At 43.4% G+C, this 12,464-nt stretch overlaps 1 protein-coding gene across 1 annotated transcript in view; it reads left to right on the top strand.

The window, feature by feature from the left end:
- Positions 1-12,464, top strand: part of LOC115570450 (cadherin-12-like) — a 111,267-nt gene that overhangs the window by 85,903 nt on the left and 12,900 nt on the right. The window contains exons 7-9 of the mRNA XM_030399055.1: positions 1,868-2,121; positions 6,968-7,104; positions 10,650-10,771. Coding sequence (XP_030254915.1) covers positions 1,868-2,121; positions 6,968-7,104; positions 10,650-10,771 — 513 coding nt within the window. The remainder of the gene's footprint in view (positions 1-1,867; positions 2,122-6,967; positions 7,105-10,649; positions 10,772-12,464) is intronic.

Below are 12,464 nucleotides of genomic sequence, written 5' to 3'. Positions count from 1 at the left end.
CCTCCCGTCTCACATCCCCTTATTTCTTTACGCGAGCACACTTTGCTGCGCTTTTACCAGCTGTCTTCACCTGTAGTCTCTTTTCCAAACAACATTTCAGGAGAAGTCCTGGGGCTGGGAGATAGCATTGCTGCCATAGTGGTTACATGTTAGTCAATTTGAAATACACAGAAAGGAATGTCTCTCATGTGACTCCAGGCCAGCGGAGCGTGAACGACTGCGAGCTCGCCAAGTACGGTTGGTCACACATGAGAGGGCAGGAGACGGGCAGGAGTACGAACACGGGTGTCACCGCTGTCTGATGTTTACACCTCAGCAGCAGACATACCGCGGATGCAGATTCCTCCCTTCGCTTCTGACTAATTGACTCCGGGCTGATATGTCAGAGGCTTGAGGAGGTAGAACATGGACCCCTGAGCTGTTGTTTGGAGATGTCTTGTAAAAGGGGCGTAGTTCTGCTGAACCAAGTAACTGTAGCTTGACTTATCCACACTGAGAGGGCAAGATGTTAACCTGGTCATGACCCAGTGTCAGTGTCTGCCTCTTCTGAAGCGGGTGCCACTGTACAATCGGGCTGACATTTAAACCACACGATGAGTACACAGAGCACAGCCCAGGGATCATTTTGAACATCTGAAACACTTGTTTTTAGTCCAGTTGCCGGTTGAAATTTGGTTACTTCCTGTATTATCTGGATGCGTCATGTTCTACCTTCCCCTTCCTTTCTCCGTCTCTTTCCCCACCCTTTCATTAGTTAATTTCCTTGCTGTGTATTGAAGCCTTTTTGGGGAAAATCAAAGTACATACATTCCAAAATCCAAAACAAAAGCCAAGGAAAAAGGCCTGCAGCAATACAGGCATAATCCACAAGCAAAACACTAAACAAAGTACACACCGAAGTAAAAAAAAAAGAGGACAAACCAGTATAACATAGGCAGCAGAAGCAGGTAGAGCCCGGTGGGAAGACAGGACCAGGGAACAGACATAACACCCAGAGACTTGGGATGAAAACAGAGGAACCAACAAAGAGTTTAGGGAAAACACACAGTGATTAACCAGTGGAAGACTGAGCAGGAAAAAGGGGTGGGAGACAGACATGATGACAAACTTTCAACATAAATCAGGAAATCACAAAATTAGACCTCAGGACCATGACAGCTGGACTCAATATGGACAGTTTGAAAGCAAATATTGAAAACTGACAAAACAGAACCTGCAGCACCTTTTTATATTCCTTTTCAAAAACCGGCTCCTATGTTACCCACAATGCAACCTACAGTGGCATCTGAGTGACATCACAAGGCGATTTCTCAGATCACATCCAGCTACCTCTGGACCAAAGGCTTTTTTTTCACAGTCATACTCCCTCAAAACCCGCCTACACTCTTTAATGTCTAAAATTGGTGGAGTTACCCTTTAACAAGACACCAGAATGTGGTGTGCATTTCGTAGTGGCACGCCATTTGCAAGTTTTCGGCGTAAATACACTTGAAATGGATTGTAAGCTCTTCTTTTCAGGCAGGGGAGAACAATGACACTCAAACTAAACATTCAGATCACTGAAATACTGAAATGTGTTGGATGTGAGGAGGCTGCTGTTGGCATTCACCAGCGGTTACTCATCCTTGAAAAAGCGCGAGTGAAATAAAGATGAAGTGAGGGCAAACTTGGTGTCAACACTGATGCTCATGTTCGGTTACTGCATCTCTTCAAGTGCTCTTAGCTCGTTCTGACGAACACCACGGAGGGAGTAAATTACAGCTGACACGTTCTAGATCATGACACGATGACAGGACCGCGATGGGAAAATAAAGCGCTGCTCTTAAAGCAACTTTAACTGTACTCTTGTCTGTTTCTTTTTCCACAGCCGCTGGACTTTGAGACCAAGAAAGCTTACACCTTCAAGGTAGATGCCTCCAACGCTCATCTGGACCCGCGGTTTCAAAGCTTCGGGGCCTTCAAAGACACAGCAACAGTGAAGATTAACGTTTTGGATGTGGACGAGCCCCCGGTGTTCAATAAGCCCTCCTATGTGATGGATGTGTATGAGGACACGCCTGCAGGCACCATCATTGGAGCGGTGACGGCACAGGATTTAGATGCCAGCAGCAGCCCAGTCAGGTAGGAACAGTCCAACTCTTCTGTCTGGAACAATACGCACTTCCCAGCAAGTTTCAGAACGTCGTGTGTTGTATCGAAATTGAGAATTTTTTTCAAAAATGACTGAAATTAGCTACAAATTTCACTAGAAATGATTAAATTACATGTCACTATGTAACAAAACACTTTCTTTGCTCCAGTTTCGATGAAATGCCATGATGTTAGGTCAATGTTCTATCAAATTTGAAGACGTGGACAGACTACAATCCATCCATAGTTGAGACCAACTCATGTCTGACATTGTCTTTTTTAAATTGCTGCACAGTGAAACAACATTACTGTAGATACTGCTCATTCTAAAAGTAAAGAAAGACGCTGCACGTCAGTCTGACCCAGTTTGGAAATTCTGGCCATTCAAAGAAGCGTAATGTAGGTCATATTTAGATAATTCAGAATGTCAGAATCTAAGTGAATGCGAATAAAGTAGCCCTGGATCTAAATGCACATCGTCATCTTGAAAGGCGTCAGCGTTGAAGCCAAATATCCCCCCGTAAACCCCGCAGGGATAAAAGAGCTAAAGGCAGAAGTACTGTGATACTGCAGCCAGTAATTGAAGGTTTTAGAACTCTAATCCATTCATCAATGTCTCCAGTCTCTATTCATCAGTGTCATCATGGCTTTAATCTTGAGAGTATTGTCAGTTTTACTCATCAGTTTGAGGACTAATCAATCTATGTAGAACATTTGACACTGTCATGTAAAATCCTGCGAGCATCTTCTCGTCAGTGCGTGTTGGTGATGTGACAGAAACAATATCATGATATCACCGGTGGTCCATTATTTCAATACCTGAACATGTTGTTATTATTATTATTATTATTAGTAGTATTATTATTATTATTATTATTATTATTATTATTAGTATTATTAAGTTTTATTGATTATAGATTTGTATTCTATTTTATTCTATCATTTTTTGTATTAATTATTTTAATTATTTATATATTTTTTTTATTTAAATGTGTTTGTGATGCAAGACAGAACAACTGAGACAAGACAAGACACAACTGAGTGTATTACAAGACATGACAGGATAATACAGATTCATGTAGGAAAAAAAAAAAAAAACATTGATGAGAGGAGTAACAAAACAGAAAAAATGAAATTTGGCAAGAGGAAAAAAAGGAGAAGGGAAAAAGTGAAAGGGAAAAATAAATATATAAATTGTATATATATTTATTTATATGTCATGTGTACTCACTACAACATGAGTAGTCCTTATAAGCATTAGTTTATCAGTAATAAGACTCTTATAGGTCCTTAATGGTTGCTTATTAACATTAGCAATCTGCGAATGCATTCGTAATAACACACAAATAATTGTTCGCCTAAAGAAGAAAATGGTTTAAAAAGGTTCAACAATGACATAAAAGGTAATTGTTAAGTAGTTAAATTTTAGTCAAACTTAATAAATGTGTTTGTAGTGCTGTAAAAAACAATTACAGAAAACTCATGAAGCTTTTAGTAAGCATCTATAAACTGTCAACAAGTTTCTTACAGGTGTTAATATTGTTTTCATCATCCAACATTATGATGCTATTATTTGCCCTGTTGTGATATAATTATTCATGTTAATAATAGTAATGCCTATCACAAGGACATAAATATAAAGCCTCACCCTTGTGGCACCTTCCTTTCACGGCATCGCCAGCTGTTCCTCGAAGCTTTTGTTAGATTCTTCTCGTGAGAGGTCTGTCTCAGATCATATCGTTCGACTGTATTTGTAGAAATAATTGCCGTAATTGCATTGATGCCAGTTCTATGAATTCTGTGTTTGTCCTTATGTTAGTCTTGATGTGGATATTCATATTTATAGACTCGTAAGACATTATTGAGAAGACAAAGAAGTGGACGCGTTACGTCAGCGTTCCTTTTGCACAACTTTCCGGGCTGTAATTAAAATGGGCTCCGTTACACAGAGGAAGCTGTCCTCTTTTATCTTCACCGACACCCCAAATTAGCCGTACTTCAGTATTTAATTAATGCCGAGAGTAACAAGTGTTACAATATCTATCAGTTTTGGGTCGGATCAGAACAAATGAGCAGGTCTTTGGACTATACAAAGACATCAGCTTAGCCTCACAGAAGCACAGCATGAATATTAATTCCAACTTTTTTTCTGTATTGAATAAAATAAAAACAATGAATTCCTTATATTTCATTTCCCCCTGGTTATAAAACTGAAAAATAATCCTTGTCAAACACAATTTACCGCATACATTTTCTTTCCCCAAAACTACAAGATACTAAATAATTTTATAATTTACATATTTTTTTTTTTTTTACTGCAGACTGCCAGTCTCTCCTTGGTAATTATCAGGAGGGACATTAAACCATCACTGCTCAGTTTTATAGTCCTGACAGGCGAGTCCTTCCCTTTTCTATCACTCTCTCTGTTCTCTCCACGCACCCAACACCGCACATGCACGCCATTCTGCGCTCCGACACAAGACTTGAGTGGTGGATAACAATAGATCGTCGCTGGCAAAGACAAAAGAAGTGCATTTTTAAAAATGTATGAGAACCATTTTCTTAAAAATCTATTACAGTGGCTTCTTTTGGCTCGGGCGTGTTGCTTTGTAGTAATGGCTCTCGGAAGATGTATTGCTCGAGTGCAGAGCAAACTGCAAAAAAAACACCTGTTGCAATCGAAGAAGTTGTTTTTTATGAATATTTCATCCCAGAGACAACAAAAAAAAATAATAAAAAAAATGCAGAAAGCAGAGATTTATACAACAAGAAGCTCATGCCCTCTATTCTGGGGATCTCCACTTTGTCTCCAGCGCTTTAAATATTCATCGATACCACAGCTGACATTGTTCATTTGTGTGTCTTCAGAGAGCGGCCTTGCGTTCTTCACTTCAAAACAATAGACCCGATGACCCGTCATGCATAGGGGATTATGCTTTTAGACCTCCAGACTCAACTGATTCGGCTGTTTAGCAGTATGGAGCGGAGTTATCCGTAGCTGGAGAAACAAAAGGGCATCATGAATTCTTCATTGTCAGTGGATTCTAAAGAACCGCCTAAAGTTAGAACGAGTTCGAAAGAGTGCACTTTTGGCTCCTGTTTAAAAACGGTAATACCACAAATCACAGAACGCCGATGAGTCACGTTTGCTCGCGAAGGGCGAGACTGTAAAACTCTTAAAAAAATCGATCCCTGTGGAGAATCAACACAAATGTGCCTCTTTCTTAAATCGCCTCGTCTTTTGTGTGTGATGTTCGCCGGGATTGAGTTAACATCACTGCGGTCCAAAGCCGGAAGATAACGTCCGTAATTGATTTTCATATCTACACCTCTCAGCACAGAGTCGAGCTTAAGTAGACTCTTTTAGATCTTTTCTTTTCTTTCCCACAGCTGTTGATGAGCTCCATTCTCCTTAATGATAACGCAGAGATTGTAGCAATTACAAGTCATTTTTGATGTTTTCTATCTCACATGAATAGCCCCCCCCCAAAAAAGTTTCGAAGCATTTCTTCTTTTTTTTTTCCCCATTTATCCTGACAGATTGTAAGATATGCGCTGGCAGGGGGTTTGTTGTTTTGGTCAAGAGAATTTCGAAACGCTCCTATTATTCTGGTGATGAGGCGCGTTCTCTCACCTCTGGGCCACACTGAATGTGAAACGTATGCTTAAGCCGCAGCTTGACTCAAATAATAACTCACCCCCCACCCCCCCAAAAAAAAAGGAGGAAAAAAAACCGTTTTGCCCTCAGGGGGAAATTGCAACCCATTGATCTTTTGAACTCTTGATGGGGGTTTGGCTGTAATATTTATCAAAGAGACTCACTCTAAACTATTTTGACACGATCATGTTCGCTTCAAGGCCGCGCGCAACGCACAGTTAAAGAGAGGACGTGGACAAATCAAAACTGAAACGGGAAAAATTTCGAAGGAAGAAAAAGACAAACTCCACCGATATGGTTTTGTTATCATTCTCATTACGGTAAAAGACTCCGGGGTTTGGGTGAACGATGGGCCCCGTTTCTCTTAATGAGTGAGTCGAGTCCAGTTTGAGGCTGTACAGTGTGGAAAAACAAGCATGATGAATATTAATGAGAAATACCCTTTAAAGATCAAATAGATTGCCATGGAAGAAAAAAAAAAAAAAGGCAGAATGGTGGCCTTGGGAAGCCGTCCTTCATGTGGAAAGTCTCTCTCCTGCGGAAGTGCCTGCGAGCAAGGCACTGAACCCCTGACCTTTGACCTCCCTGTGAAGCAGGAGGGGGGGACTGAGAGACGGCAACGTATTTTCTCCTGTGGGAGAACCGCTCCGACGATCGCAAAAATTATTAATGAAAAAAATAGCCTTTTAAGATCAAATAGCATGGCGTGATGAATGGCGCTGTCAGTGGCGTGCCGTTTGGTTTCAGATCTCTTTTGTGTTTCGTAGTTTGCATTCAGAGCGTCGGAGCAAGACCAGAGATGTATTTCTCAGAGAGGACGCCGCATCCTCTGTTCTCAGACCACCAGACCCAACATTTTCATGCCTTTGTTGTTCATCGGCCGGGAGAGATTGATACGGTTTCAACTGCGCCTAAAATTCATTTGTGCTCGCGAGAAGAAAAAAAAAAGCGTCTGCTCAGCGTGGGCCAAAGTACATGTGCCCCATTAGGAGATTGGAAAAGTATATGCGATCCTCAGCACATTTTCTGGAAATGACCATTCAGAATGAGTAATGAAGGCTACGCCAACATTATATTACACCTAACTCATATACATGAGCCCGGAGGGGGAAATCAGTGGGGTTTAATTCTGGGGTTTATGTTGGAAATGGACGCCATTAAACAAACATTTTCTTCCAGGTATTCCATTGACTGGAAGAGCGACTTGGACAGCTACTTTGACATTGATCCGGTAGAGGGGACCATTTCCACGAACGAGCTCCTCGACAGAGAGAGCATCGCCCAGCACAACATCTCCATCGTGGCGACCAAACTTAGTAAGTATGACAACGAGATCGATCGTGATTCACGCGGGTGCCGTTGTCCTTCCCTCGCCATAATCTGTGTGAAGGATTTAACGCGCTTTTACTCAAGTCAATACTCAATCCCATTTTGCTGGAAAGGTTTATAGGTGACTATAAACCACGATGGCTCTCCCCGGCAGGATGTATCTCCAGGACATTGTCTCCTCCCGGCGTACTCGCTTTAACTCTGTTTTCATTTTTAACTGTCCTTTTTTTTTTTTTAGCGCGTCTGATGACATTGGCATTGAAAGAGAGCTCTTCTTGCCAGAGTCAACTTTTACTTACACCGCAGTAAAAGCGCGAACCCTCTGGAGTTTTTTTTTTTTACAGCGAGCAGATGCAGCGAGAGGAAAAAAAAGGGGCGAAGTGACGCGTCGCTGTGGCTTTAAGACATGTCATCAAGCTAATTATGTTTTTATGAAGGAAGTGGAGCAAATTTCCGGATAAATAAGCAAATCCATCGTCATCAAGTCATCAAATCTGCTAAGAACCGTCAAAGTCATTATCCCAGAGGCAGGCTGGTGCTCAATCAAAATTACCCACGCTGTATATTCATTAGGACAGACTGTGAAATATGGGCTGTTAAAACTTGAGTCATTGTCGCCTTGGAAACTGATATTACTCACTTCCCCTCAAGGTCACGGCAGTGACATGCTAATTCTGTTTTTCAATGTGTGTGCGTGCGGGTTCTTTGTGTGGCTTTTATGCAGAAGTGTCAAGGAACTGGAGGATGAGGAGGACTGAAAGGGTATACGGCGGAGGGAGGAGGGAGCGGGAGGGAGACGGGGGGTTTACAAGCGCGGCACATGTTTGGCGTGGTGATGCAGGATTCGAGCAGCATGTTCCTGCACATCTTGCCATCGCCCACTTGCCTTTCATTCCTTTACCTATCAGCCTCTGATCCAGACCTCTGGCCCTCGCTGGGTTCCCCCGATGCTCCTTTTTGGAGACTATTTTTCACCACGAGAGAGAGAAGAGAGACAAAAAATCCGGCTCCAGAACACAAAGTCTAAAATAAATGATGGGGACGGTTGTGCTGGTGCAGAAGGGAAAGAGATAAACCCAGCACCCCGGAGTTTGTGTCCCCACTCGTGAGTTCAAATGCGTTTGTGACCTTGAGTGAGATTTGGCAGAACTTTGTGTTCCGGGTATTGGATAGCTGTTACGGCTCCTCCGCGATGCATTCCATTATCATCGGCGGGGATGTTGTCTGTCTCTTATCCGGGGTTTTAAACCATGAAGAACAGCGGTAAATTCTGAAGCAAGATACCTTCAATGCCCATAGAAATAATGTATTGAATGAGGTCACGCACAGCAAAAAAAGCTCTCTCGAGCAGCCTCACAGCAGTTTTCAATAAACACTGAATTATTGCAGACCTTCCCTTCTGACCCGCTTCTGCTTCTACTGTGTGTCCTTCCTGCTAATAACGCTTCTCGCATCTGTCCGCCCACACTTTTTATTCCCCGTTACAATAACTCTGAGCAAAATATCCAACGTTTCGAGTTGTTGAATGACATCTCTTTTTGAATAAAGATACTTTTTTTTTTTTTTTTTTTTTTACGCTGCAACGATTAGCACAACACCTGAGTTGGAGACTTTTCACGTCACAAAGCCTGGGAGAGTTGTCCGGTCACTGCCAGACACCGCAGTCATGCAGCAAAATGAGAGCAGTGTCTGCCGCTCTCCTGAGACACAGTACACAGCAGAAGGCGCGCTAAATAAGAGCCGGGGCTAGATTAACGGTTTGCTTTTTGGCATTTAAGCCCAGTGGCAATTTTTAAGGAGTCAAAGAGAGACGGGGAGATCTATTAAATGCAATAATAACCTTGGCAGGAAGCGGTGAGGGGGCACACTTTCCGTCCGTTTACGGCAATAAAGCGTACGACCATCGGGCAGTTTTGAGTTTGCTCACTTTAATTATGTCCACAGTTTCACTTTCTACATAACCATCCACAGGGAATGTTTCTGCCTCTGTTTTGTAGCCCTAATTTCTTTTTTTTAATATATAGATTTGTGGTTGATTGCTTGCTAAGATGGAGTTTTTTCTGTATTTTTTTTTTTTTTTTTATTAAAATGACCTTAATTAAAAAAAGTAATATCCAGTAGAAAAGCAGTATAAAGCAGGCAGCTTTATGGCTGACTGCCCAAGCATTCTGTAGCAATACAGGATTCTGCTTCAGTGAAATAAATAGAGCATTTTGTTACAGGGCTGAAACGCTGACGCCAGACAGATTTCAATATAACCACTGTACCATTGCTCCATCTAGTGGGCTGTAAGATATATCACCGGTGGCACGCCGAGAGTCAGTCAACAGTTATGGTGATGAGTTTTTCGGGGGGGGGGAGGGCGAGAAGGGAAATGATGCGCTTTGGTTACCAGAGGAAGTTTTCAAAGCAGATTTTCATCGACGCAGACGATTCAAAGTTCTTCAAACTTTTAGAGGCCAGAGAACTGCTCCCCCCCCCCCACACACACACACCACCACCACCACCCGATGACCGAAAAGATCAGTATTTTTGCTGGGTGAGCATCAATGTTGGTAGTTCAAGTCAGTGCACGGCAGCAAATCCCACTCCCGGTGTCATTTTTACCTCGGTTGGAAGATTGCTTTTTCCATCAAGGTCAGAGACGGGTTACTAACTGAGCTGTGGCTGCGTCTCCAATCCCCTTGAGACCACTCTACAGATCTCCACCCCCCCCCCCCTTCTCTTCCTTGCATCCTTCTAAACCACCCACCTACACACAAACCTACGCACCTACGCACCTACGCGCCCCCCCCCCTGCACAGGCACTCACACAAACAAGCGCACACTAAGCCCCCCTGCTGCAGAGCAAAGCCTATTCCCGCATCAAATCCATAAAGTTTACCTTACTTGGGCTTTCACACAAAAAGAACATTTCCCCGCGGTGCCCCTGCAGCGGGGGAAACATTGTAACAAACAACCCTGGATTCAAGTTAGTCCCTCTCGAGGGGGCTTTCACACTATAATTAATATGAGCCGCACATCTTATAGCTAAAACCCATAACAGAATCTGAGCCTGCAATGGAAATATTCTCTCCACAGAGCCGTGTTCCGTGCGGCGAGGCGTGCTTTATTTGTCGGCAGCACATGGGATGCTTCTAACGGTGTGTTTTTATTTAATTCTCCTTTTCATCGTCAATCAAAGGCGTCATAAAGTAGCGGCGTGTCCGGGGCGCAATTTATGCACCAGCATGTTTCCGGAGACACACGAATGGTTTCTCCAGCAGAGGTGTTCAGCCAGTGGGCGAGCGGCTAGGGCGGTTTAGCATCTGCTCAAGGACACTCTGACTGGACACGTGGGCGTGACAGCCTCTTTAACCACTTGGCCATCCTACAGCAACAGTGATAAACCTTTACGCCTTAGCCCCAAATATGATAGCAGTACTGCAGGTGTCCACACGATGTCAGTGCTGTGAAATAAAAAAAAACAAACCCTCAGTGTATTTTATCCAGTCCTGTGTTCACACGTCTTCTTGTGTTTTTTCCTCTCCAGACAGTCCAGTTCTGACCAGCCGGGTGGCCGTCACCGTCCACGTGTTGGACATCAACGAGTTCCCCCCTGAGCTCGCCAGCCCTTACGAGACCTTCGTGTGCGAGAATGCCAAAGCGGGGCAGGTACGTCCACATTTTCCCCCCTTCCCCCGCCTCGTTATGTGGACACGTGATGAGCTCCCGGCACTGAACGCAGCAAACATCGTGGTGTTAAGACGTGTTGATCTTTCGGCGAGTCGACAGCTGTTGATTGGGGTGTTGCTTTTCCTGCTAATGGCTTCGAGGTGGTCGCTGGAAAACCGTCTCGAGGTGATAAACTGAATATGAAATGAGAGAGTTGCCGTTTAAACTTCGGTCAGAGAGACGCAGTGATTTTTTCGGCGCGTGGATGATGAAATTAAGTGGCACTTGTTTGCCTTTTTGAGCTGCACACCGCTGCAGTAAATACACTTATTTAACGCTCACATTGATACCAGACAGAAGGTTGATTTCCAGTATTTTACTCAAGGTCACTCGGATAAAACCTTTTTTTTTTTTATTTCAAGGGAGTTTGCAGAGAAGCCCTTCAGCACGGCGTTTGAATCTTAATCTCGAAAAACTGATTGTGTCATAGAGTTCGATTCAGCCGGAGAGGCAATCATAAAGCGCAGCGGCGCTTTGCATACCGGCAACATAGAGTACATTTCAGATGATGTATTTGAGATGCAGCGGCGAATTTGCCCGTGCGCATTGTAAACCACCCGTGCCTGTAAATTAGCCCATTAACCGGCATCTATATGCGGTTAGCGTTCGGAGGGGAACAGCTTCTTTGGCGGTCTATCAAATTGCTGTAGACTCCTCATCACGCCGAGGATGTTTTCCCGCTCCTCAGGCCTGTTGCAATCAAAATAACGGCTGTGCCCTGCATTTGAAGGCATCACCGTGTTTGCTAACATGAAGTTTGCCTGTGGATTTTTTCCCAACGTTTTTCGGCCTTCGAGATCGAGTCGAACAACTTTCGGCAACCTTTTCTTTCAATCGGCTGCCGACTGCAAGGGCGTCGGACATGAAAGCACAATGCTCGCCCGACATTTAGATGATCTCACCACGTCCACCAGCTGGTATTTAAGAATTTTCGAATCTGAAAAATTCAATAACGGTTGTGTATTCTCTCAGTTTACAAGGGCACTGTCAATCAAATCTGCTCAAACTGCATCCACTCAGCCCTGATGAAACAAGCGTCTGGGTTACATGCTTGATAAATAATAAATGCAGATGCTTTCCAAACTTTTACTGTATGCGTTGGCTACAGTTTTTTAATCATAAATATTTGAAGGCTACAGAGAAGTACTTAGTATTTCAGACCGTGTTTTCGGGGGCTTTAAGGATCAACAGATCTGTACACTCACAGCTTGATACTTTGATTGCAGGGGCGGTTCTAGGGGGGGGGGCCAACAGGGGCCAGTGCCCCCGTAACTCTGAGTCTGGACCCCCCTGACAGGGAGTCTGCATCAATAACACAATGACAGATTTCTTGCAATAATTTTGTTCTGAAGGGAAAGGCAGAAATAAAGTGTCTCAGCAGTTTACTACCCAATCAAAATTGCTGAAATTGTAAACACTGCTTTGTCTGAATGAGGGATTTATCCTTTTTTCCGGGTTGTATGTGCCCCCTAACAAAAAACCAGGCCCCAACCTGGCCCCCCTATTAAAACTGGTCTAGAACCGCCACTGTTTGATTCAGTACTATTTGTACTGGTGACTTCAAAGTAATATTCAAACATGGTCAGAAGTACCCAAACGTCATACTACATACCAAGCTGGATTGATATTCAGA

This window comes from Sparus aurata, chromosome 19 (genome assembly GCF_900880675.1).
Source record: "Sparus aurata chromosome 19, fSpaAur1.1, whole genome shotgun sequence".
Taxonomy (NCBI): domain Eukaryota; kingdom Metazoa; phylum Chordata; class Actinopteri; order Spariformes; family Sparidae; genus Sparus; species Sparus aurata.
Note: the sequence above shows the minus strand (reverse complement) of the source record. Positions and strands in the feature narration are given on the sequence as shown.